The sequence below is a fragment of the Apteryx rowi genome, unplaced genomic scaffold, assembly GCF_003343035.1.
Source record: "Apteryx rowi isolate R43461 unplaced genomic scaffold, aptRow1 scaffold_668, whole genome shotgun sequence".
NCBI classification, from domain to species: domain Eukaryota; kingdom Metazoa; phylum Chordata; class Aves; order Apterygiformes; family Apterygidae; genus Apteryx; species Apteryx rowi.
The window spans coordinates 153,072-179,727 of NW_020450947.1; the positions used below are offsets into that span (position 1 = coordinate 153,072).

The window sequence follows — 26,656 nt, forward strand, 5'->3', positions numbered from 1 at the left end:
TTGTAAGAAGCATTTTTTAATTGTGTGGAAAATGCATTACACATAAATTAACAAACAGAAAATGGCAATGGATATACTTATGAAATATGAATACTTTAACACAGAGACAAATACCCAGAGAGAGAGCTAGGGAGGGCACTGAGAGATTAATGCACACTGAATTCACAAATCTTTATGTGTTGACATCTCCACAATAAGGAATCAAGGCTAAAAGTAGAAAACATCAATACTAAGAACTTGTTCACAAGAAGAAAGATTGTATCTCTAGTAGCGTGCAAATACAGATCTAGCATTATACCACAGGCACATTGTAAAACTCGTTCCTAGAAAAGCATTTAAGAAAATTAATCTGACCATAGAGTCACTACAATACAGTTAACACAATTAAACTTTATGGGCTGAAGTTATATTCCAGCTTCATAGTAAATAATAATTTCTTTTGCAGTTCATCAGCCCGAGCTTCATAAATGAAGGAAAAATTCTATTAAAAAAATTATGCACCTTGTACAATTTAATTACTAAACAGAAAATTGCTTAGTTACATAATCCTAGAACATTTAAAAAATTAGTTCCTATTAGTCTATAATTTGATTTATTCATTATAAAAATATTCTGAAGAATCAAAGCATAATAATGTTTTACAAATATCCTAGAAATGTTCAATTTATTCTACTAGAATTTACTTTTGACTAATTCTTACCTTTTCTATAGCAGATATTTAGAAACAGAAGGGGGAAGACACTTTTCCTAAAACTTTCTTTTTTTACTGTACAGAATCTCACAACTCTAACTGGACAGAGGAAAAAAAAAACAACAGGAAGAAAGAAGCACCCAAGTGCAGTGAAAAAGACACATATAGTAAAGAGAAAATCAGAAGTGATGAACAAGAATTAAGGGAGAAAGAAGATGATACCTCCTAGGTGTCTCACCAGTGGCCCATCACCATCACTAATTCCATTTAATTTCCTTATTTCACAGATTGCTTTAATGGGAAATTGATATTCTACCATCACAATGGATGGGCCCAAAATACTTCTATGAAGTGCAGAGTTTAAGCTTCTACTTCATTGTTTGTTTTTTAATAAAATGAAAACACAGCTATCAAGTGCAAATCAGATACTCCCATCTCACAATTTGCCTTAAATTTAAAAAAACTGCTTTCAGTCTTACCCCAGTTTACAAGAGCTTAGCTGAGCAACAACATAAAAAAACCCATCTAACATGATGCCATCAACTGGTGTGAAATCTCCAAAGAAAATGAGAGTGTCTGTGCACTTAGGAACACCAAAGGATTAGAAGAAAGAACAGAGCTCAGCCAGCCAGTAGATGAGCAAGCAAGACTTGCTTGGGCAAGACTGTAAACATGAACAAGGTGAGAACTATTCATTCAGTCCAGTTGGGCGGGATTTATTTATGAGTTGGCTTATTTACATGAATGTCTGAGGCACGGCTGAATTCAAGTAAACAGATACACCCGCAAACAGAAGAACAATGCTTACCAGCTGGTTTTGGATTCTAGGAAATGAGGTGGGAAAAAACAAAAAGGGGAGGAAACCAGTTATTTACAAGCTTATCAGACAGAAACAAGGGCTCACTCAGCACAAGTAGATGCTAGAAACCCTCAGCTGCCACACACAATTCCTTAGTCTACACTACAGCCACAGCCAGACTCACATTACGAGGTGTCTGCAGTATAACCAGCTGATGGATGGACAAAGACAACCATGCCATTAAAGCCACTGACGTCAGAGAGGACACGACAGGCCTACCAGCATCTGGAAACCATTAGAGCACACTAGCAAAAGGCTTTTCAAAGAGTCATTGCATTCACCATATGCTGAAGAGAAATGGAAAGCTGACGAACAGAAATGTAAGCAAGGGAGAAAGGAGTAGACTACTTAGTACTAATGTAAAGCCTGCTAAACAACCAGTACATCTGATTTTTCTTTTTTAGTCAGGGAAAAACTGAGCTATTTTTAAGCCTGGGATATGTACTTGGCCTAATATGATGAAAATTCTTGTGTAAGAAAGTAAAAAAAAAGATTTTAAATAACCTGGTGGAGACTAAGCTATATTAGCTCTTAGGCCTCTTTCCTCAATGCATTCTTCACTCCCTCTATCAGAAAAATGCCTGTGATCTAAGCTATCACTGACTGACATCTCTGGACAGCAGACTGAAACACAGTCCAAGCTGGTGCTGAAAGAAGGATACCAAGGCTCACTATTGCCCATGTCTTCCAACTCTCCCTCTTCTGTTCCCCCTTTTGGCCTTTCACTTAATGCACAGAAAATACTGTATCAAGGAACTGATGCAGCTGAAAATCAATCCAGCAAAAAGACAGTTAACTTGATCCAGCTCACTACACAGTAACTAGTGCTGGCAGAAAGGAAAAAGGGGGGAAAAAAATCATGGCAGGAAAAAGAGCTAGACTGATTCTTTCAGCAGCAGCCTACCAGAGATCAGCTTGAAGTTCTCAAGAAACTGCCTCACTCTAGAAGCAGAGGGCTGTGCCACAAAGCACCTCCTCTGCCCACAGTCATGCTTGCTCTTTTGCACACAATTGCCTACATCTAAAGCCACTGTGGACACACAGCAGGCCTCTATCATTCCAGGAAAGATCAGACTTATTACAAAACTCCAGCACCCCAAAGTCTCTGCAAGTAAGCTCCTCTCCAAAACCAAATAACTACCAGAAAACACAGCTGTTAACAGCAAACTGCTATCACAAAGGCAATTCACAAGCTGCTTGACTGCCTTTTTTCCAGGAACAGCTCAGAAACAAACAGAAGAAGGCTGCAAGCCAGATGACTTTTGCTAGAATTAGGAATCTACTCACAATCAACATCTCTGGGGAGTCCTCCTCAGTCACACTGCATCACAGCTCACCATGTGAGTGGGGGAAGTGGAACAGGTCAAGAAAAAGAAAGGGCAGTCAGGAGCAGGCACTGTCACCCATAAGACAAGACAGTTCACCTTGCCCCACAAGAAAGAGGATGACAAAGATGAACCATCCTCCTGAGTCACAACAGCATGCAGGTTGTGGGTTGGCTGCCCTACTCTGATGAGTCTTCCAGACATTGTTCCTGTTTACCAAGTGGAGATCATCTAATTGGGAAACGGAAGCTTTAAGATGAGCTGACAAGTCAAGAGCAAACACAAACAGAAACACAGATTTTACATATTAACATATGTACGTGTGTGTGTGTATACACATATATATAGTGGATAAAAGCCCAGTGTGTTTGTGTGTGTGTGTGTGTACATATATAGTTAAAAAAATTGAGGTTGAACTGTTATAAAGACTACTGTGATAAAAGCATGAGTTATTTGTGGCAACTCAGGAACATTAGGGTCATGTACGTTTCTGCCAGTCTGTTTATCTGAGCAATGCTGGAATCAAGCCATTCACAGAACCATAGAAAGGTTTAGGCTGGAAGGGACCTGGAGAGGTCACTTACTTCAACCTCCTGCCCAAGAATAACTTTGGAAGTTATATCAGGCAGCTTGGGGCCTTGTCCAGACAAATTTGAAGATGGAGACGCCACCACAGCCTCGCCAGGCAACCTCTTCCAGTGCTTAACCATTTTCATAGGGAAAATATTTTCCTTATGTCCAGCTGGCATTTCCCTTGCTGCAACTTGTAACCATTGCCTCTTGTCCTTTTGTTCTGACAGTACTCAGGAGAGACACACAATGGCACAGGAAATTAAGTCCCCAGCCAGTCTTAAAGAGTGTACTTCAACAACAGTTTGAACTGAACTAAATGAGAGTTACTGCAATCTTATTCACCGCTCTCCCAGCTCAGCCTCTCCCTTTACTGACTTTCCTTCAACCTCATACTCAGCCAATTCTGGGAGTAGAGTCCTGAAAAGTAGTCTTCATTAAAAAAAAAAAAAAAAAAAAAAAAAAAAGGCAAGCAATTACTGACATAGTGACATCAATAGATTAAATCTTTAAACATTATCATTGTTTTCATGTGGCCAGTTTTCAGCCAGTTACCTCCTTGAACTAGCTCACCATAGGACTGGATAATAACAGATGGCCAGCGTGAGGAAAGGTGCGGAAACACAAGGCAAAGGGAAGGACAGAATCCCACAGCCTTGACTAGTATCACCCTAAACTGTTGTGGAACTGCTCCCTGTGTGTTTCCAGCAGTCAAGGAGGTAAAAAGAGGGCTGTGGTGCTAGTTGCAGGAACTGTAAACTAAATTCTGTTCTAACACCAGGGACCATCTCCCCAAAGACTAAGTAGTAAAATCATCAGATCAGTCTACTGTCAGATCTGATTTGTTATGTGAAGGACATAGCCCTCTTTTCAATGCAATTTTTTAAATGGTAGCCTAGCAGCTGCCCCCCTCCCAGGAAAAAAAAAAAAAAAAAGTAGATAAACATGACCTCTTATCAGTAAAGAATGAAACAACCAGAATGGGAAATGACTAGTGTTCAGCTAAAAACAAGTCTCAATCATCTTTTTTTAATGGTGGTTATATCTCAGTGTGTGAACAGTGAGGATCCAAAGCTAAGAAAAGCTGATAACCTTAAAGACTTCTAAAGTACAGTACACCAATGGATCCCTAGACGATGCTCTTTGCATAATGTACTTTGCTTTGAAACGTTAGCCAGAAAACTAAGCTAGTTTTTACCAGTGCCCAGGCAGAAAAGTCTAGAAACAGTAAAGAGCAAGTTGTCATAAACTATTTAATATGTCTCCAGGACAAAAGCACCTTTACAGAGCAGGTGTATTACAGGGCAGGGCAGGGCAGAAAGACAATGCAAAAGTGGAAGCTGTTCTGCCAGATACAGGTGCAGTGCCACAGTGATCTAAGGCGACCTGTGCCCACGCTGCTGCAGTCCCTCTCTCTTCCCTTGTGTTGGCACTGGCAATCCAGAATTGCAAGTGTCTGACAGTCAATTCAAGATCCCTCTCTTATCAGATCGTGTCATACAAAGGCAATGTCTCTTGTCAGGCTGCAAAATTAATCATATGAGCTTCAGAATGGTATTCTTATATCCCTAGTAAAAGACACTTGGAGCTTCTATCCCATTTCTTACCTCTAACATCAGTTTGTGTGGTATGTCAGCAACTGTCAGCACATAACTTGGGTATACATTGCTAGACTATAACAGATTTATTAGCACAGAAAGGTATCTATCTTGCATGCTGAGTAAAATCAATCAGAACTCCTTATGGCGCATTTCCCGAAATTCATTCCACCAAAGTATTTTTCAGGTAAGTCTTGTTTTGAAACCTGATCACTCACGTTTTAAACCTAAATTTGAAAAGCTATCACAAAATTCAGAAAGAGTAAACAGAATCCCATGATCTTTACCTCACCACTCCATGCAGCACAAATAAAATGACAACCTACAAAACAGGAACTTTATACCCGAAGTACCCACCCTGAAAATGAGCTCACAAAGGTTTCTCTTCCCCTCCCCCTGCTAAAGGGCTTCCAAGACTTTCTAGGGACATGCTTAACCATGTTGGGCGCTTGAAAAATCCTTTCCATTCCCTCCAATCCCTTCTTCAAATTCTGGCATTTTATTTCTTTAAACTGAAGCCACCATGGTGTAACAAACACTGAAGAGCTTCACAACAAGCAAGATGTCTCTGTCCCAGTGCACGATTACAACATATTGAGCCCCAAAAGGGCAGACTGAAAAAAAATAAATAAATAAAAATCAAACTATTAAAGATGAGACCAAGTACATTCTAAGTGACAGACAGGCAGTAGCTATAAAGCCACAATTACAGAACCCAAGTACTGCAACGCCTAAGACAAAAATCTGAGCACTCTCTGTGTAGTTCTGTGTTTCTCTCTACCAGCAAAAGAAAAGTCAGGTACAAGAATGGTTGAGACAGAGGAGCTCTCCAAAGGTTTGCCACTGCACTGATTCTTACAATGCCACCAGATCATAGCTACCAAGTTTTCATGATTATATTACCATAAGGTTAATACACATGGTTCCATATCTTCCAAAATATTCCTGGAAAGTAACTGTAATTACAGAATACAATAAAAAAGGATTGTTGAGACAGAAAACACTGATTTTGGGAGACAAGTGGCAAATTCCATTATCTCCCCATAAAATTGATGTAGACCACAGTAAGGATTCAACGCTGCTCAGTGACCTTTGCTAATGTGATTTCTTTAGAAAACTATCTTGAAGTGCATGGTAAATGATTTTAATTTCAGCAGTTACATAAACCAATCAAGCATGGGGTTTCAAAACAGACAAACAGTTAATCACAAAGTCAGTGAACTGAAAGAATACAGATAAGTCTTTTCCCTGCATTTGTAAAGTGTTCAGCCCAGCATCCACCTCTGGACAGATGAAAGTTTATGCCTAGTAAGTATTACAAAGACAATGCAACACAATTCAAGACCCTTAGCAAGTCCCTTCTCAAACAGGCCACTTCTCAACTTAACAACAACAGCAAGAAATTTCAATAATTAGAAATTATATCTGTAATCTGGTTTCTACTGGGAATTTTTGCTGCCCTTTCTACAGGCCCCTAAATTGCCCAGAATTCAACTTGTTTCCTGAGAGGACTGGATTATTGAATTATACTCAGTACCTTCTCTTATGCTGCTTTCCTTTCTGTATGGTTCTGTGATATTCATCCTTTAGCAAAGGAAAAAAACAAAAAAACACATGCACACACAGCTGGTTGGTATCTTTTTCATGGTTAAAAATTTATCTGTACAAGCAGCAGAAGCCCAAATCTTGTTGGTAATACCCCTTCATTATTTTCCCAAGTTTCCCAGCATCCTGAGTAGGATATAAAGAAACTCCGCATACATCCTGGTCCAGTTATACTTTGGAATAGAATGCCTAATACAGTCACTGCAAGACTGGATGAGATCCAAAATTCACTGCCAGTACAGTTCACTGAGGAGTCTCTCAACAGAGTAAGGCTGTTCCCATGTTGCTTCTAATGCTACTGACAGGATTTGCTGCTTTTGCAGTTCTTCCAGATGCTACTGCTCTTAGTATAGACCAATATGGCAAATGCAGTCTCAAAGTCAGCCTAAAATATTAAATACTGCCACAAAAACAATGATCGGGTTTCGAAAAACATTCTCATATCTAGCATTCTGTCACCAATACAGTCTCCCAAGCTTGCACAATTGTTATCTGCCATAATACTCTGTGGTGCAATCAACCCTTAGAAAATGACTCCAAGTCCAAATTCAGGTCCTGGACAAGAGATGACAGACGCTTCAGCCTATATTCACAAATACCTCATATCTCTTTCTTTGAATACCTCCTTCATTCTCTCCTGTCTATATAAATGCTAAATCCAATGTCTATCCACATTTCAGTAGAAATGCGTCCGTGAAAACAGTTTGAGTTACAATGTGTACATCCCACACTGCAGGAGAAAACAAAAAAGCAACAATTCCTCCATCTGTCATGAATTTATCTGGGCTAGGTTCCTAGGTCATCTCTGTGACACCATATTACTTCGTTTCCAGTTTCAGCAATCTGAGTGACCAGACCTAGTTAGCAAGAAAAAAAAAAAAACACTGTAACTTAAATTGTACTAGAGACCTAAAATTTCTTAAATTGTTGTAATTGCCCATATCAAACAGCACACAAAGAAACTGCATAACTGCCTCTGATTCCAGAGCATTCTACCACCTTCACGTCTATCAACCAAAAGAATACAACCTTCCAATGATGTACCTGCCTGTTATAACCAACAGCCATATGACTTCTAACCCTTCCAGAAAGCAGGTCTGAGAACAGCAGAGTTGCTAAATACACGTCCCTAAAAGTGACGTGTATTTCGAATCAATTGGAATAACATACTTACCCATCTCTACCTTTACTGACAATCTTCACTTCAAAGTAATAAATGCCACAAGCTGCAGGTATGGGGTGTGTAGCCCTGACTGAGGCAGCATCCTTGTGATTTTTACCATGACCTAAGAGAGAACAGAAATTTAAGTACTTATGGGATCTGAGGTCTCTTACATTTTGTTCTAAAACACTACTATCTGAATGCAGCAGGGATCCATTTCTGCATATATTTAAAAATTAAAAACTGATTTTTCAAAGAAATAAAATATACAATCTTGCACTGCCGTCATGTACAATTCCTGCACTACGAGCACCATAGTTTTTTCTTTGTTTCCACTCAAAAAGTAGTGAGATACTACCTCACCCCCTTCCCACATACGTAGTTTAAAAACCAATGTACACAAACAGAAAACAAACAGATTACACAAGACGGGAATTACATCAGTATTTATCAATCAGGCAGGAAAAGGTACGATCAGTTTTTTGTGGGGGGTTGGGAGAACTGCCTCCAATAGCAAGAAAGAAAAACATCAGTGTGATTCCCCAAGTCTGAAAATATCTATTTTGTATAAATTCATGTAGCAAAAGCCACAGTTATACAATGTGTCCACCACATCCGCCCCCTTGGCTAGATTTTAAGTGGGATGACAGAATAAATAGAAAATCCAGCTACACAGATGGGCCCATGCCCCGTCTAGTGATACTACAAAGTAATATATGGCACAACACACGGTCAGGAGAAAAGCCCTCAGCTCAAGGGCACATCAGTCTCCCAGCCCCAGAAAAGACTCGGTCCGGGGTTAAACCCGGCCACAGCACCACCGCCGAGCTGCTCACCCCGTGGCCGCGGCAGAAGCCTCGTGGCCCCTCCGCCCCACTCCGCTCCCCGGCCGTGGCGCCCCTGCCCCTGGGGGAGGCCCAGGACTACGGGCAGCCAGAGCCGTGGCCACGGGCAGCCCGAACTGTTGGCACGGCCTGTCGCCCCGCTGCCCCGGCGGAGCGGCGGGGCCGAGGGCGGCGGCGGGGCCGCGCTCCAGGCCGAACCCGGCCCGCCGCCCCAGCCCGGCACCTTTGTAGTGGACGCGCAGGTTGCCCTGCGAGAGGCCGATGTAGTTGTACTTGTCCTTGGGGCTCCAGGACCGCGGCAGCGGCGTCTCCTCCTGATTGACGGCGGGGTAAAGGCGGCGGAGGCGTTGGCTCAGCTCCTGCTCCTCGGGCGGGCACGACAACCCCGAGGCCCCCCCGTGCAAGCTCCCCGCGCCCGCATCCGCCATCTTGGATTCGCTTTGTGTCACCGGGCGGGGAGCGAGGCCCGGCTCCGGCCGCCAGCCAATAGCGTGCGAGAGCGGCCACAATGGGGCCGCGCTGCCCGACGGGAAGCGGAGTCCTTTCCTCTCTCGCCTGTCTGCCGCTCGCTGCTCGTTGGGACTACAAGACCCTAAAGGTCCCGCGTCCCAGGCCCCGCCATACCTCTCCGCGCGCTGCAGCCTGGGAAAAGAGGCCTCTTTTGCCGGGCGCGCGTGAGGGTGGTAGTGTCTAGGACTTTTACTCCCAGAATGCCCTGCGGTGGCGCGGCCGCGAGGGCCCGTCGAGCGCCTACCGGCGTCCCGCGGTCGCCTCCGCGCACGGGCTGGTAGCAGCCGCCCCGCCAAGAGGGCAGCAGCGCTGTTATGACGGCCTCGTGCTGGACCCGACCTCTCTGCAGAGCCCTCTTCTCTCTGGGCTCTGGCCCGGGCCGTGCCGGGACTGCTGCGGCTCGCGGCCGCACCAGTGCGTCAGGCGTTGCCGAGGCAGCTATGGCAGCGCGCGGGGGCGTCCTGAGGGGGCCGGGCGCGTCTCCATGGCGACGACGTGTAAACAGTGCACCCGGTGCAAGCTATGGCGGGGCGCCGCGCTCCGCCGGGCGGGTAAGGGCCGGGCCGGGCCGGGCCGGGCCGGGCCGGGCCGGGTGGGCGGGCGAGCGAGCGATCAGACAGGCAGGGTAGCAGATGCCGGCGTCTGCCCTCTCCTCGACGAGAGACCAGCAGAGCTCTTCTCCTTCCCCGGAGCCGTGGTACTTCCCTTCCCTGTAACGCGTACAGGAGCAGAGTCTGGGGCAACCCGCGGGTGCTACAGGGGCGGCTTCTGCACCACTCCGTCTGTGTAAAATGAGCGTGAAGTTAGACCATAGGCGGGATGAATTCATTTGTCCACGCTAACGGTTCAGCGAGTGTAAGTGAACAGTGAAGAAGATTTGCAAAAATTGCTCTTAGGACTTCAGGATATAGCATCTTTCTAGCAAGGGCCACATAGACAATAAAAGAAGGAACTTCTTGAGTGACTGCTTTAGTATTTACTTTGCAAGCATTACTGTTCATAGTTAACTAAAAAGCTCAATTTTTTTGGAAAATAATGCCTCTTTCTCACAGTTGTTTTCTATACTGTACCATCTAGTGAGAGCCAGTGCTTTACCTAAACATCTGCCTCTACTGTTAATACCATGTTCCAGTTCATTTCGGTATTTGAGAATAGCTATGGAAGCAAAGAGGTCTCCTTTGTTTTCCTTTTCTGAAAGATTATGCTGGTCTTCAAGCATGTGGTTCTTTGTTCTGCAGACTACCCTTTGCCTACCTTCTGAGAGTGCCTGGGAGCAGCCAGAACAGCACTGCTCCAGAAAGGAGGGTGAGCCAGGTGCCCAAGGTGACTACAGCACAGGCAGGGCCCACACCGACCAGGGTGGGGCCCCACAGCACCCAGAGTAGGATGCTGACAGCAGGATCCTTCTGTAGTCCCAGATGAAGCAAAGCGATGAAGCAGGTTCAAGGTCCAGCCAGCAAGTCCAGTCAAGAACAGCAGGAGAGTGGGTCAGAGACCGGCTGGAGATGAGATTATAGCACAGGTCCAAGGTGCATCCAGCAGACAGGGCTGAAGACAAGTACAACTATAGCACAGTACAAGCAAGGACTGAAGGCCCAGGCTTGAGCTTAAATAGAGCTCCTGGACCAACAGGCAGAGGATGTGTGAGTGGTGGTCCCAGGGGAGGCTGATTAGGGTAATTAAAGCCTACTGGTGCATTGGATGCCCTGACAGCAGCCTGGACAGCCTCAAAAGGAAAGTTCTGAACTGTTCTTGGCCAAGCCTACTTTTCTCTGTATGTCGTGAGCCTCCTCCTGGCAGAGGGAAGCGAAGGCTTATTTTATACACACAGGTGGATCTTTGGATATCAGATTCAGATAATGCAGGTAGTCCAAGAGCATGCTATCTCTGCCTTTTCTATTTAAGGGCTCCACTATGAACAGTGGTATGGGCACTGTGTCTTATCCAATGAGCAAGTTTTTCTTGCTTTAATTTTACTAACTTTCACAATGCTGAAAAAGTCTTCATTTCCAAATCCAGACAGTCTGTAGCACAGTCCAAGTAACAATCAATGTCACTCATGGGAGAAGACCTATGCCCTTCTCTTTTTCACTTTGTTAAGGTAGGCTTCTTAAAAATATTCATAGCACCTGAGAACAGGCATCTTTCCATATCCAAACATGGGCCATCTCATAGTCTGAGGACCCTACTTTTGTCAGGAAAGTGAAAACCTGTCATATTCCTGGCTGGTAACACACTGCCTGCTCTCCTGACTGATGTGGCTGTTTGGACTGCCATTGTCTTAAGATCCCATCCTGCAAGAGAAAAGCAAGCATATGCTCTCAGGTGATTAGTGGACTCAGCAGTTCCAAAAGTGAATAGGAGGGTGCTCAGTACTTTGAGTATAAAACTGTTAATGAGTTTAGCTGCAGATATAAAATAATATCTGTTATTACATGAGTTATTACATGCTTAATGGTCTGTTATATATTGGAGATTTTCAAAAGATTGTGCAGTTCTGTAAACTGTTGGCCACTTCATACTCATCCTGCTCCTTGGCCCAGAGCATCCCTGGATATTGTTTACTAGTGGAGTCTGATCTTCTCAGGCATGGCTCACAGTTGCCCCTGCTTTCCAGTGCCTCCTTATGGCTGGGCATGTAGCACGAGCTTCCACTACTTCCTCATGCTTGTGAAGTTGTGCCATGAAAGCATGTTGGGCCAGGTACACTACTCTCATAAGAATGGTGTTCTCTGTTTGTTTTTTTGTGTTTCATTATCACTACTTTCATTATCAGTATGCACTGAAAAGATGAGCTTGGGTTAGTTTTGTGCTGGGCTGATGATTTAACCAGCTTATTAAGAGGTCCTATGAGCACTGGCAGTAGCACAAGATACACTGCAGGAGAATACATCTAGAAGGAAGAGATTGGATAGGAGAACAGGACTTTTCAAGAGTGGTAAGCTGTTAAGATCAGCTCGCTGTGTCTCGGGGAATCTCACCCAAAGGCTGTGGTTCCTTGGGCAACTGAGCTGACGTGACTGCTTGGGGTTTCTCTGCCCTTTCTATTGCTGGTTACAGAATCCTTCCCCTCCTTCATCAACTTGTGATCCTCAAGTCCTTCTGTGAGCCACCTCCACTGAGGGGTGAACTTGCATGTTATGTCTTAAGCCATTCTAACTTGGTAACTGCAGAAAGTGATTTAGGTTAGTTTATCTTTGGATTAGCATAGTAAAACAACTCAGAGCAGTGTTCAGCATGTGCTAGAGCTAACACTACATAGGCATTGGGAGCCTGTTGTGATGCAGAGAGGAGCAGGACTTCCCCTTTCAGCAGTGCTGGGCTGTTACACTGGCTTACCACATTTCACAGAGCTACAACCTGGGGCTGCCATTTTATGAACTAGGATGAGTGATCCAACAGTTCACCAGATATGTTCTCACACCCTGACTCTGTGCTGGCACTTGTTAGACTCCTTTGAAAGCTAGTTCAGCTCACCCCCCACACACCTCCCTCCAAAAGCAGATAGCTGGTGAGTTAGATCTGCTTAAGCTCTAACATCTGACTCCCACCCAAGCATGAAACCACACTGGCGGTTGAAGCCAGTTCTTAGGATGTCAAACAATGTCTGATCATGCTGTGCTGATGTACAATAAAGTCACTCTGCAAATTCATTTTGATCTCTGGATATTGCATTGCTTTACCATATCATGGCAACCCTAATGTTCCACCAAAATACACATGCAATCATATGTTTACTTCCTAAAAGCCCTATTCTCCTATACATATCAGTTTCTAATCTAGGAAAGAGAGCTCCAGGTTATATCTGTTGGCTGTATGTGTTCCACATTTTGCTAGTTTCTCTGGTTGTTGGTCCATCTGTCCTGTGGCACTACTGCCACCCCAGAGAGCTAGCTTTGCAGGCACTTTGGGGACCCCAAATCCCAATTCTTAATTTATGGGCTGCAGTCAGCTTCTCCAGCTCCATTTCTAACCTTAACTCTTCAGAAGACCAATTCGTTCAGGCTTGCCCAGCTGCAGAGTGCATCTTGGCAATGGATTAAGCAAATGATTACTTTTATTGGGACAGTGAGGAAAGTACCAAACATTGCACCAGTTATGAAATAGCAAATACTAGAGTTCAGCAGTACTACAGCCTGATCCAAATAATCTAAACCACAGATCTTTTTATTCAGTCAGTCCCTCCATATATGTTATCGTGTTGGCTATTTTCATCTGTCCAGCACTTCATAATTGGCTGTTTATTTTAGGTGTATATTAAGCAGATTCTCAGTCTTCAGACATGAGTAGAACCATGTATTTAGTTAATTCTGTGTATTTTGAAAAGTGCCTTTCTTGCCATTGCACAGGACTTCTCTTGTATCTTCCTCTGAGACTCCAAATTGCCAAACACATATCGACAGACTGAAATACATCCTTTCCAAGAAACAGAAGACTCCGGTGAGTTGAAGTATTCCAATGAAACATCCAGACTTTAGCTAACTTAGTGAACATTGATGTCTTGCTGAAAGCTCAGGGATCATTCCAAACTATTAGGAAGTCAAGCAAGTTCTAGTAATTTTAATCTTTTTTATGAAGAGAGACAAAAGCTGATTGTTGCTGCAAACTCTTGCATTTCATATCCAGATGTCACTTTTGTGAATTAATTACAGAATTTTTAAGTGTGGAGTATAGGGGAAAGGCATATAAACGTTGTTCTTGGCTGCAACTTCTTGAGTGGGCATACATGCCAAATACTAAAGCCAGAATTTGACCCATATATTTAAAAAGCAGACCTGAAACTACATGCTATTTAATCGTAGGCCAGGAGCTTCCTACAGAACATCTGCTCCCTAGTATTTATCAGTCTTAGTAAATAAAGTAAACTAGTATGCTGAAAAAACTATATCCAAATTATGAGAAATCAAATTCCAGGAACATATATACCAATAACCTAATTAGAGGTTTAGGGCTGTAAAAGTCATATATTATTTATTTTGGGTGGTTTTTTTCATTAGTATTTTGGTTGTACTCCAGGAATGTGCCACTTCTGCAATGAGCTGTATGTGCTACATTAGTACAAGAAATTAAAGTAGTATTTTGTCCCTAGAACTGGGACATTCACTAAGCACTTTCCTCACTGTACAAAAGATTTTCAAGTCTCAATAAATTGGAATCCTACTGTTTCTCCAATATAATCTCCCTGCTTCTTACTGCCATTAGACCATTTAAACTACTGACGTTTTACATTTAACTATTTCAAGGCTTGACAGGCCTTAAAGCTGGGTTTTGAAAGTAAAACATCTGGAGTCAAAGAGCCCATATTTAATTTTTTGTAAAGTTCACACTTAACAGGAAGCAATTTGTATTGGATAATCCCATATTGATTATATAGTTGTAATAATGAAGACAAAGTAGAGCGATCCAGCATAGCTAATTTACCCCCCCACCAATTATACTGAGAAAGTTCCAAAGAGGAAATTAGTTAATAGACTCAAAGTTAATATGAGGATTCTGCTTTCAGAAGAACTTATAATTTCTGAAGGAAAATTAATTCATCTATCATTTTCTTTTTACTGTTCATCAGAGCTTGTCTTCATTACAGTTCTACACTTATGCAATTCAGGTGTTTTGTGTAGGTTCACCAACCTGTGTTTAAAACTACGTAAGTTAACATAGCCAAATGTGTCCCCACTATGGGATAGCCTGTGGACACATACCCTAGAGCAAAAATACCCAGTGGAAACAAGACCTAAGTCAAACCTCCTATTCTGTTTTTCATATAAATTAAAACAAGTTGCTGATCTGTTGATTCGATGCTTTATTTTTCAATGGTCCCAGTATAGTCCAAGGAACTATTCTTCATCCAAAGATGTGAACACTTTCTCGCAATCATGTAGTCTAGGCAGCATGAACAATAGCTACCAGGGGATTGTTTAGAGGTGCACCCGTTTAATGAATTATGTTAGTTTGTGAAGATTGTTTCTTCAAAGGACAAAAAAGCTCAACGAGTTTTCAGGCGTGGTCAGTCCTGGCTGAGAAGAGTTTCAGGGTATGACCCTTTTCATTGTGTTTCACTGTAGGCTTAGAAAGTTGTATTAACTCAGCGTTGTGAGGCATCACCTGGGCTATTTCCATGTTGTTTGGGTTCTTTGCTGTGGATTAGGACCTAATCCATCTTTAGATACAGCACACAGACTCTTTTTTTTTTTTCCAGCCTTTCCAGCTTTCTACTAGAGGCCGCTGGTCCACATGGCCTGCATTTGCATCAGGGCAGACAGTCCTACAAAATCATAAACCGTGCTGTGTCCCAAAGGAGAGAAAGTCCATGTAAGCACAGCCTGTATTAACAGTTAAGTCACCAGGATAACTGGAAGCAGTTTTTGAAAACCAAGAGTTACAGAGCAGAATCTCTTCCAGCATTGTTAGTGAGAACACTGATGTTGGGTTGTCTCATAAAACTTCAGCCTAACAGAAAAGACGTTGTTGGTTCTGACTAGCAACTCTACAGGAGACATCAAATATATGTAACAGTGAGTCACGCTTACTAAAAATGTTACCATAAAATATTATTTTTTGATGATTCATTGATGTACATTATGTATGACCTTGTCAGGGCCCTGAGTGAGCCAACAGGCTCTGTGAGCTCTTTTCCCACCCTTGGCTGCCTGTGCTCAAGACCAGTTCTGTTATGGCCCAACTGTGTAACCTGGGATCAGGTGCTGTAAAAGCTTTGCGAAAAACCTTATTGGGGCCTCCTTCTCTTCATTCAGGCCCTCAGCCTTGGTCCCTGCCTGAGCTATGTTGCAGCCATGCCTGTGCCCACCTTGTACCTTGCTGATCCTGGCCTGCTGACTGGATGTCCCAGCTTTGCCTCAGACCTTCCTCATCACTACAGACTCACCTGATGATCACTGGAATATGGGTGACCCTGGCCACGTTTGGGGACCTACTCTGCTATTCTTGTTGGGGTCCTGTGGGATTGTACCCTATAGGGACATTATTGCCCCTACTTGCCTTGCTGTCATCCTGGGGTCCCTGCTCCCCTTCCCTTGTGGCTGGCACAGTCTGCTGCTCTCCAACAATTAGCTCGGACAAGGACCAAGGTTGAGGGTCTGAGCTTAAATGCAGTCCCCAGGCAAAGGGGTGGAGGCTCACAGTGAGCTTTTCGCAGCTCTGTGTCACACCTTAGCTGTTTCCCAGCAGTCTGATTTCAGGTTACAGCTGTGCTATCACAGAGCTGGCCTTGAACCCAGGCACCCAAATGCCCAGGGGTAGGGGAAGAGATTGCAGAGCCTGTTGGTCCACTCACAGCCATGACAGACCTGCAGGACACAGAGTTGTGGGTGATGTGATAATAAGGATACTTTGGGCTTTTTAGTTTTAATTCTATCTGGTTTTAATGTATGAAGTATTCATGATGAGATCCAACAAAGGGACACTTGGTCTAGAACCTCAGGAAATAGAATATTCTATCAGTGCTCTTTACAAGTAACAAATGTTCTCCTTGACTCATTTCAAATAATGCAATTAGCATTTATCCTTTTCTGATACAGAACCCACTCATCTGTTTTTATAGCAAAAAGTATTGGGGGAATGCATGCTGTTCTTAAACTGAAGAATAATAATAGCAGGTTGTCTAGAATAGCCCCTGTACCATCAAGCCATTTCAATCCTCTATTGTATACTTTATGATTTTCTCTTGCATGAAAGAAATATATATTATGGTTAAAAAAAAAGTCCACTCTGAAGTAATGGGCAGTAGGGAGAGAACCAAGATACCTGAGCTAATTGATTGTAAGTCCATACTTGTGTCCCTTCTTTTCCTATGTCTCTACAGCAATAAACAAGCTCTGCTTACCATTCCAAAGCCACAATACTTGGAGCAACTGGAGTCTTACTTAAGGAAAGAGCTGCAGTCTCTTGACCTGACTAAAAAGAATTCCCAGGAACTGAAGTTACAGGTCTGATACAAAGTTCTGTTGACTTGAAACTACATGCTGACATGGATTTCTTATTTTAATTGATCATTCAAAAGAAAAAGTAGATGAGAAGTGTAGACTCCCATAGGTAAGGTAGTATTGGATAAGAAATGATTTTGCACATGGCTTTAGAGAACTTGCACAGAAAAGAAGTTATTTATGTGTTGGGTTGTTTTTACTGCATATCTTCTATAGCCATTTCCATTTTCAAATCATCAAAGTTTTCAAAAAGACATAGTAACCTAAAGTGGATTTGAAACAGATTTGAAACAGAATTTAAATTCCTGAGGATTCCTACTTAAATCCATAAAGCAGCAAATGCATGGGTTCCCAGATTTTAGTTGCAAAATCTCCCTTGTTTCTGAAGTTACATTTCTGCATGTGACAAGGAGGGGCTTTCTAATCTAGCTCTTGCCTAAGTCTAGTCAGGATTCTCAGAATTAGCAGTTTCTCCAGGGTCTGATCCTGAGGGCTAGTTCTGAGCACTTGAGAACACATGCGCTGGAGACACTGAAAACCACCACTTTAACTGAAAACAGAAAGTAGGAGTGGGTACTCCTCTTTTTGTAATATTGTGCAATTAGAGCATTTACCTAGGGTGTGGAAGCTTGGATTCAATTTCCTCCGAATGAGTTAATTCAAAACTCTCATTCCCAGAGGAATCCTGTAGTGATGAGGAGAGAAAATGGTGGATGGAAGAGAATGGAGGGAAACGAGGAAAATGACTAACAGCAAGAGAACACAGAGGTTTCATAAATGTTTTTGTGCTTTAAAATATTTTTGACTTACATGACCTGTTTAATTGTATTTAATAGTTAGGTACACTCAGTTACTGAGAACACTGTTATTGCTAATGAAGTCTTCGTGTGGACCAGATACAACGTGGCAGTTTGGCTGTCCTCTCTGAACAAGTTTTACCCTGCTGAGAAGGATAGACTAAAAGAATTACAAAACAGTTGAGGTTGGAAGAGACCTTTAGAGATCATCTAATCCAACCCCCCTGCTCAAGCAGGGTCGCTTAGAGCACGTTGCACAGGATCACGTCCAGGCAGGTTTTGAATATCTCCAGAGAAGGAGACTCTACAACCTCGCTGGGCAATCTGTTCCAGTCCTCTGTCACCCTCACAGTGAAGAAGTTTTTCCTCATATTCAGATGGAACTTCCTGTGTTTCAGGTTGTGCCCATTTGCCTCTTGTCCTGTCACTGGGCACCACTGAAAAGAATCTGACTCCATCCTCTTGACACCCTCCCTTCAGATATTTGTATACATTGATAAGATCCTCTCTCAGTCTTCTCTTCTCCAAGCTAAACAGGCCCAGCTCTGTCAGCCTTTCCTCATAGAAGAGATGCTCCAGTCCCCTAATCATCTTTGTAGCCCTCCGCTGGACTCTCTCCAGTAGTGCTATGTCTCTCTTGTACTGGGGAGCCCAGAACTGGACGCAGGACTCCAGATGTGGCCTCACCAGGGCTGAGTAGAGGGGGAGGATCCCCTCCCTCGAGCTGCTGGCAAGGCTCTTCCTGATGCACCGCAGGATACCATTGGCCTTCTTGGCCACAAGGGCACACTGCTGGCTCATGGTCAAATTGTTGTCCATCAGGACCCCCAGGTCGTTCTCCACAGAGCTGCTTTCCAGCAGGTCATCCCCCAGCCCATACTGGTGCATCCACACACAGAGTGAACGATTATCTCTGCCCTGCAGAGCCTGTCATTTAACTAGACAAAATAGGCAACAGAAGCAATGTGATCTCATTGTACATCTTTAAAATCATCCATCTTGCAACTTGAGCTCTTGTCAACTCCATTTGATCACTATCATTTTTCTCTGTGGAGCTGTGCCCTGACAGACTTGATTAAAGCTTTCCTTAGGCACCACAGCATGATGGAGAGCAAATAGGAAGATTTTAGTGGGCCAATCAACAGTGGAGATATAACTCCATTGCCATATGACATATTTGGGATCTTGGACAGAATAGCAGTACTTTTATTTATCCTCACTGTCATTAGATAGCATTTGTGTTGGACAAAACAGCTATCCCTAAATTCTGAAAAATGTGACACTGAATGTTTTTTTCAAGCTTTCTCTTTCTTCTCTTAGCCCTACAGAGAGATCTTTGAATTCTTCATAGACAACTTCAAGACCTACAAGCCCTTGCTGTCAGCTATAAAGAATGAATATGAAGTTACTTTAGGTAAGCTCTGGGACTCTGATCCATGGGGAAAAAAACACTGTGATAGAAAAGTGTTCTTACGCAGCTGATGAGTTTTACTGGACATATACAAAATGAACAGTCTAAATAGATGTCAGTATGCAAACTGAGTAAACTGAATGTTCTAGATACCTTTGTATCTAGTATGAACTCCTAAGTCTGTCTTTCTGATCCACTAGCTCTGTTTCCCTCATACCTGAACTGAAGTCTTTCATCTTCAGCACATACACAGTTCAGGCAAGAGCAGTGTCTCAAGGTTTGTCTGGGACAATCACATTCATAGTGGCATGTATCATACTAATATGTTTGGAGGCACTTGCATTAGTAACTTTAGGCTTGAATTACTCCTGAAGCAAGGCAGGGCAGAACTGAACTGGCTGTTCCCAAGCCATTCTTAGTGTGCTTTAAACTTTGCTTGGCATTTAGATGCCAGAGTGATACCAATACTTTGTAAACAATCATAGTTGGATAGAAATAGACTGTAACCAGCAGTTCATTTCACATTAGACTCTGTGCAGCTGTCAAAAGTCAATAGATTTCTTTTGGGGCAGTGTCTTAAAGGATACGTATTGTTTATCCCAGTACGGATTTCCTGAACTAGCTAATCATAGTCCCTCATTATGGACAAAAGTCTTTCTTTGAACAGCATACTTCTACCTGGGTCAATGAGTCAATTTTAATCACTACATAAAAACATTTTTTTAAAACAGTTTCCTTTTAGAACTCTTTCGTACACATTTCTTCACTTCAGGTTTCAGAGCGACTACTGATTTCCATGCTATAGCCTGGCCTACATTGTACTGCTTTCTAAAGTACCTTGTATTTACCTTGTAAATATTGACTCCTCTCTATTGCTTGGATGTGACCAACTGGCCGTTATCTTTCTAGTCTAAGTGATTTAGCAGCTGTGTCTCACTCAGTCTTTTATGGTGCAGTCATATATCCTGTCCTAGCTTAACCTATATGCCATTTAAGGTGCTTACTACCACTGCATCTACTGCCAGAGGGAATTCTCCCCCTAAATCTGCTGGCATAACTGCATGTTTCCAATTACTTCAGAACAACCTGGTTTAGAAAAACTGTTATTAACAGTTGACCTAAAACTGTACTGCTTAAGCTGTGTATTTAGCTGCACTTGATCATTTTGGCAGAACAAAGTTTGGGAGTAGCTAGCATAAGCACTGTTGAGCACACAGACCAGAGAGGGCAGCACCCTCCAATGGGAGCTGTGATGTGCAGTCAGCACTGGCTGCTTACAACTGTTTGTCTTCTGCCAGAACTAGATATATGACTGCAAGCATAGCTCTTCTGGGTAGCAAGCTTGTGCTGGGTCAGCACTGGGGCTTTATGGCATTGTTTCTGAAGTAAATCCACGTGAATGTGAAGATATTGCACAGAATTTGGAAAATAGCACTGTGGAAAAGAGAGCCATCCAATCCCTACAGCTGTTAAGTTGATCTGAGATACAGGTTATGTTGCTGGGAGCTCCTTTAAGACAAAGCTCAGGATAGATCTTCACTTCACAGTGATGTTATCCACAACTGAGTACATTTCTTGAATAAAATATTCAGGTTGCTATGTCCTATGTTGCTATGTCCTGTGTTGCTATGTGGGGCTTCACACTCTCTGCTTTGTGGTGCTAATGTTTCTGGGTACATCCAGCAATTCTGTATATGCAATGAGCTGCACCACAGCCTGAATTCTTTCCAAATGGGAGAATGGCTGTCCTTTCATGGTGTGGGAGAGTTATGAGAGGTCATCAGAGAGTCAGTGTTCTCAAATGGCGCTGGCCAGTGTCCACACTACAAAGTAATTGCTTTGGCAGTCAACTAGTTGTGCTCAGTCTATAACTTCTCACACTAGACAGCTGCAATTAAAAACAGTATTACACTTAAAGAGGTTTGCTCGTGGTCAGGATTCAGTTGTGGAAACACTTAAATTACACCTCAAAAAATTTGTTGAAGTTTTAACATGGTGTTCTAGGCCTGCACTGAGCAGCCAAACAGCAGAGTGGCAGAATCCATATGCTAATGTTCTAATCTTTGCCATCTTTGGGGGAGCTGTCCCAGTGTAAGTATCGCAGTGAAAGAGTTTTGCAAAACCTTTGGTACAGTTACAATGTAGGGAGGAGGAAATTCACACCCAAGTATAATGAGAACAGTAGTTCCTGTTCTTATATCACTGTATGAGTTTTATGTTCTGAAGTGCAAAATCCATTGCATAATGTTGGTACACAAATACTAATACCAAGTTTTATTGAGAAGGAAAAAAACCCTAAATCAGATTATTCAGCATCCACCAGCGTTTCTATCCTGCTGTTCAGAAGAGGGAGTAGATGCATTATTCAGCAATCAAAATTCTTGATGCAGCCTTATTTGAATCACAATGTTTCCTGTCTTTGATCATTTTATTTTCTTGGTGGAATTCTATCTAGTCATATAAACAAACCTCCACACCAAGGAAATAGTATCTGATGAAATCCTACCATGTAATCATAGCTAGGATTCTGGACCCAAGTCAAGTACAGTCAGTCTTCTCAGTTAAGTATCTTTAAGAAAAACTTTAAGTCAAAGGGGTAATAGCTGAGAGTGAAAAGCACAAATTACAGCAGAGAAAGCCAAGAAGAACCCTTGATTTTTTTACTAGATGCATTGAAGAGAAAAGTAAGAAGAGCATAAATAGATGAGCTAAGGTCAAAAGTCCTTACGTAATAATCCTTCGTACACATTCGTACATGTGGCTGGATAAACAACAGAATATAATCCCTAAAAATACAGCTCCCGCTCCTTAGGCATTCACCAGGACAAGTAGTAAATGCTCCATGCTCACTCCTACTTCCAGCCAACCCTGTTTGGGGTTGAATATCCAACAACTCTGCTGAATAAAATTCAGGCTTGATCATTCATTTTGAGAACCTACCTCTGCTTTCTTTAGCTCATCAGAAGGAGATGATCCGTGCTCTAGAGCCCCTGAAGGCTATGGACACAACTGTGTCTGAGGAGTACACCCAGCAGATACTGGCACTGCAGGAAAAGGAGAGAGCTGAAATAAATATGTTAAAGCAAGAGAAACAACATTTGTTAAAGTTCATTGACAACATGAAGGAAGAGAAGAATTCTCTTGAGATTCAGGTAAATTGAACCATGATGAATCAAACATTTCCTGATTTCAGTTAGGTGTATTTTACACATCTGATCTCTCAATTCCTGGTCTTTCATCCTCTGGTGCCAGCAGAAGTTTTGGAGCAGGCACTGAACATCTGGCATGCTAGGCCTGGCATTGATGCTGGATCTCAGCCAACTCTAGAGAATATCCCATTCCTTCAAAATAGCCTATAGTGCTGTTGTCAGAATTTTTCACTTGCATCTGTTGTCCCATCCGACTCTTGCAGAGTCACATTTAAAGTGGGGAGGAAAGAAATATCTTTCTGGTACTAATGCTGGATTTTTTTAATAGCTGATGCCTTAAGTTGCTGAGAGCAGAATTTCAGTAATAGCTGAGGGAGATAATACATTAGCAGAAGGTCAGTGAGACAGTTTCTGAGAAATACAATTGACCATATGGCTCCACAGTTATCACAGGAGTTCTTACTTTCACTCCACTCACTCCTTTGCTTTTAAGTTCTTACCTAAAAGCGAATGTACTCTTACACAACATTGTACCCTTACACATCTTTAAATCTGTATCATTCACTTACTGCAAATGGAGCTGCATTATATCTATAGGCAAGACTAGTTCAGTCTTTCCAATTTGAATTTTCAGTTTGTACAGTTCTCAAACAACTTCAGCTACTCGGGCTGAAATGATGCTACTATTAGGGAGCAACAAGAGCAGTGCTGCCTTATGAGGTAGAGCGAGCCAAGACCTGAGAGTAACTGCAGCACAGTCTCACAGCACCCAAGCAAGTGCTGATGACCATGTCCTGGGCTATGGGCAGAGGGTGTACAGGTGGAGGAGGAGATGAGGCTGGTCAGGACAATTAAGGACAATTAGTACTCTCAGGGCCCTGACAGCTACTATAGCTAATTCAGAAGTATCATAGAAATGCTGGTTGGATGGAACACCTGGAATGTCCAGCCCAACCTCCCACATGAAGCAGTACTATCACCTACAGGTGACCTGCTTCAGGTCAGCCATGAGCCTCTGAGGATGGTGATCCCTGCCTGGGCAGCCCATCCCAGAGTTGTGCCACCCTCCTGGTGGAAAATGCTTAAATATCCTGAGCACCAGGAAGAGACAGAGAGTCTTTGTCAAACACAGCAATTCTGCTGTAGTCACAGGTGTGATAACAGCATGAGGATTCCTACCTGAATTTATTTTCATCTACTAGTTTAATTACTTTATAGTGGTAAAGATGAAGAAAAACAAGCTTCAGCATAGACTATATAGGCTCCTTATTCATACAGCTAGCACTTGTTGAACCTTAGAGGTTTTGATTTCACTAGCTAAATCAAAGTGCTCATAAATATACCTTCCATTTGCAGTCCTAGATGTACACCCAGTTTCTCCTCTTGTTGATATTCACAGGCCTTCCTGCTGCATGCAACCACACAGAACCTTCTCTTATAAGCAAGAAATTAGAATTATCCCAATTTAAACACTAGGCAACTGAGAAGCTGTGCAAAGTTTTGTTTTCCTTAACTTAGAATAGAGCCTAGAAGCCAAATTTTAGCCTGGGCTATTTAAATTTTGTAGTCTGGGAGCTGAAGGAGGTTGGGAAGAATAATTCTGCTAAAAGTAGTATTCCATTTTTGAGGCAACACTCAAATATTCTATCTGTGTCACAGTTAGATGTTCGAATATTCCTTGGAAGGATCCATCCAAGCTGCCGACTTGTTTGTTGGTGGCAGTGCTATGATGATCTAAAGACATAGGCAAAATAGCATTGCTCCAGACAGCTTGTGTCTTTATGAGACAGACACATTTTTCATCTTCCATAAGAAAATAATAAGAATTCTCTGAGGTAACAGTTGTCTTCCGAGCAGTAAGAAAAAGAGTATCTTGATTCATTCCCTGTATAGCAGATGAGGCAGGCATCAGCAGTGACAGGATGTGATCAAGTAATGAAAAGCACATCATGGGAATGAACTAAGGTTTTACACATAATACCAGTTTTTAGAGTTCCAGATTTCTGTTTGTTTTACTTTGCCACTAAATAATTTTAAATACAATTAAAATTTTAAGTTACAACAAATATTGAAAAATACAACACAAAGACAATCCTGTGTTGCTATCCAAGATAATTCTCTGTCACCAGTTCCAGTGGAGTAAAGTGGTAAGAGAAGCAGCTTTTTTTTTCTCCTGTGTCACCAACAACAGGGTAGAATATGTTGCTGGAAGGTTTTCTAGATATGAGCTTACAACAGAGAAATGGTGAAACTCCGGACTGTATATAATTAACTCTCTAGAAGACTAAACACTCAAATGGAGCTCCCTTCGACACACTCACTCCTGAGTTTGAACACTTCTGTCATATTCCTACCCAGCCCATCCTTTTCTACAGTGTTATCTCTTGCCCACTCTCCTGCTTCAGTGCTTTCCACTTTGTTTCCCTTATACCATTCTCCACTCTTCAGTTTCTGCTCTAGTCTCATCAAGCTAGTCCAAGAGTTCCCACTGATGCTGTGCTCCTGATCAGTTCAAGCCTCTGTTTCCTGCAGGTGGAGCATCTGCAAAAGAGCTTGGCTGAGGAGTACATTCGCTATCTCAATGAGTACCATGCCCGCAAACTGCTTCTAGCAAACATGAATGAAATGCACAATGAACAGTTGGGCCTGACACTTCACCAAGTCCAAGGTAGAGAAAGTGGATCTCTGAAGGAACCCATCCTGCCCGAAGACCCAGATAAAGACCTATGTGTGCAGCATTGCAGGAAAAAAATAAGAATATCTCTGAAATATCTTCAGAGATGCTTTGAATCTTAAAAGAAATTAGACAAATTCATGGACAAAAAGTGCCTAAATATTTTCTAAAGGGAAGAGGCGGGAATGTACCTACTAATAGTCTGGTCTGATTCAGTAAGTCATTGCTTGTATTCTTGTACTCTCTTGCTTAGCACAACAGCTAAGATGAAGGCAGGAGCTGCCTGATGCAAAAGGTTCTTATGTTTTTTGACTCCAGTGCCAGCTGTCAGCACTTGAGAGTCTTACTCAGCCACAGCCAGCAGTTTTGTGCCTGTCCACAAGGATGGACAATCTGCTGAGATTCAGGTGTCACAAATATCTGCATTTAAGGAATTTACTGGCATTTGTGGCATGCGGGTTACTCATGGTGGTGGGGGGCCTTTCAGTAAATGGCCTCTCTTGATCCACAGTCTGGGTTCAGGCACCCACCATGCTTCTGCTCTGCACTTACTAGCTGTACCCATTGCATAAGGGCTCACCCCTCCTTTGCTCCTTTCTATTAATCAAAATGAAGATTGGGCCTTTGAAGATGTATGTATGCATGGGAGAGGAGGCAATGGGTGTGAATGTGCCACTGCAATATAATTCAGGACTTGCAGTATGCCTGTTCAACTCCTGCAGTCACTTTGTAGCTTATATGATCTAAGACTATAATAAATGATTTAGAAAACTACATATGTAATTTTACTGTCATGACCTTTCATCAATGACTGTTGTTTAAAGATGTCAAGAGTGAAGATGTGGTGAAGTTAACTTTGGCATTAAAGATAGCTCAGCAGGACCTCACAAAAGCCCAGGTGGAACTAAACAGAATGATAGCAGACTATGGAGATGTTGTGCCCAGGAGAGATTTTGAATCACTGGAGAAAAAATATTCTGATTTACTTCAGGAGGTGAGCATGAGCTCCTAATTTTAATGCTATACCACATAAATGCAAACATAATGTGATGCTTCAGTATTCAGGTTGGGATAAGGACTCAGTAAACCCAGAACTCCCATACTGGCATTTCTTTGTTCCTTTTTACATGAAAGAAATGAAAAGCCACTGTGTGGAGTCTTCTAAACTCCAAAAGTTCCCAAATTTTTGGAATCACAGACTACTTGAACACTCAAAATTAGTATACCATCACAAATACTTATCATTGGTTTTAATTGAAATAACACCATACAAGCAATATTGGCCCACAAACCACCAACAGCCCACAGATTACAGCTTCGGAATTACTGTTCTAAGTCATCATATAAGTAATTCAATGAACTAGGTGCATCTCGCATACATCACACAGTTTTCTCCAAACTGTGGCTAACTGAAAACAACACTGAGCTGGGCTACTAGTGCATATCTACCTATATGGGTTTTTTGCCTTTTCCGGTACTAAATGGCTTCTTTAGCCAACCAGCAACTCCAGGTTCATCAA

At 42.5% G+C, this 26,656-nt stretch overlaps 2 protein-coding genes across 11 annotated transcripts in view; one reads left to right on the plus strand and one right to left on the minus strand.

Moving 5' to 3' along the window:
- Positions 1-9,279, minus strand: part of RANBP10 (RAN binding protein 10) — a 93,156-nt gene extending 83,877 nt beyond the window's left edge. For 8 of the 9 annotated variants that reach the window (XR_003256586.1, XR_003256582.1, XR_003256585.1 and 5 more), the window contains exons 1-2: positions 8,879-9,277; positions 7,823-7,934 (exon numbers count right to left, since the gene is read on the minus strand). Coding sequence is in view for 2 of the 9 variants with exons in the window: in XM_026085404.1 (XP_025941189.1) it covers positions 7,823-7,934; positions 8,879-9,083 (317 nt within the window). In the remaining 7 variants the exon portion in view is untranslated. Of the gene's footprint in view, positions 1-7,822; positions 7,935-8,878 lie in introns of all 9 variants that reach the window. The other variant, XM_026085405.1, reaches the window with a different exon arrangement.
- Positions 9,280-9,329: 50 nt separating this feature from the next.
- Positions 9,330-26,656, plus strand: part of TSNAXIP1 (translin associated factor X interacting protein 1) — a 51,669-nt gene continuing 34,342 nt past the window's right edge. Inside the window, exons 1-8 of one of the 2 annotated variants that reach the window (XM_026085399.1) lie at positions 9,330-9,716; positions 13,515-13,605; positions 15,362-15,474; positions 16,985-17,108; positions 19,223-19,316; positions 22,269-22,465; positions 24,995-25,130; positions 25,961-26,130. In XM_026085399.1, coding sequence (XP_025941184.1) covers positions 9,688-9,716; positions 13,515-13,605; positions 15,362-15,474; positions 16,985-17,108; positions 19,223-19,316; positions 22,269-22,465; positions 24,995-25,130; positions 25,961-26,130 — 954 coding nt within the window. In that variant the 5' untranslated portion in view covers positions 9,330-9,687. Of the gene's footprint in view, positions 9,717-9,772; positions 9,863-13,514; positions 13,606-15,361; positions 15,475-16,984; positions 17,109-19,222; positions 19,317-22,268; positions 22,466-24,994; positions 25,131-25,960; positions 26,131-26,656 lie in introns of those variants that run through there. The other variant, XM_026085400.1, reaches the window with a different exon arrangement.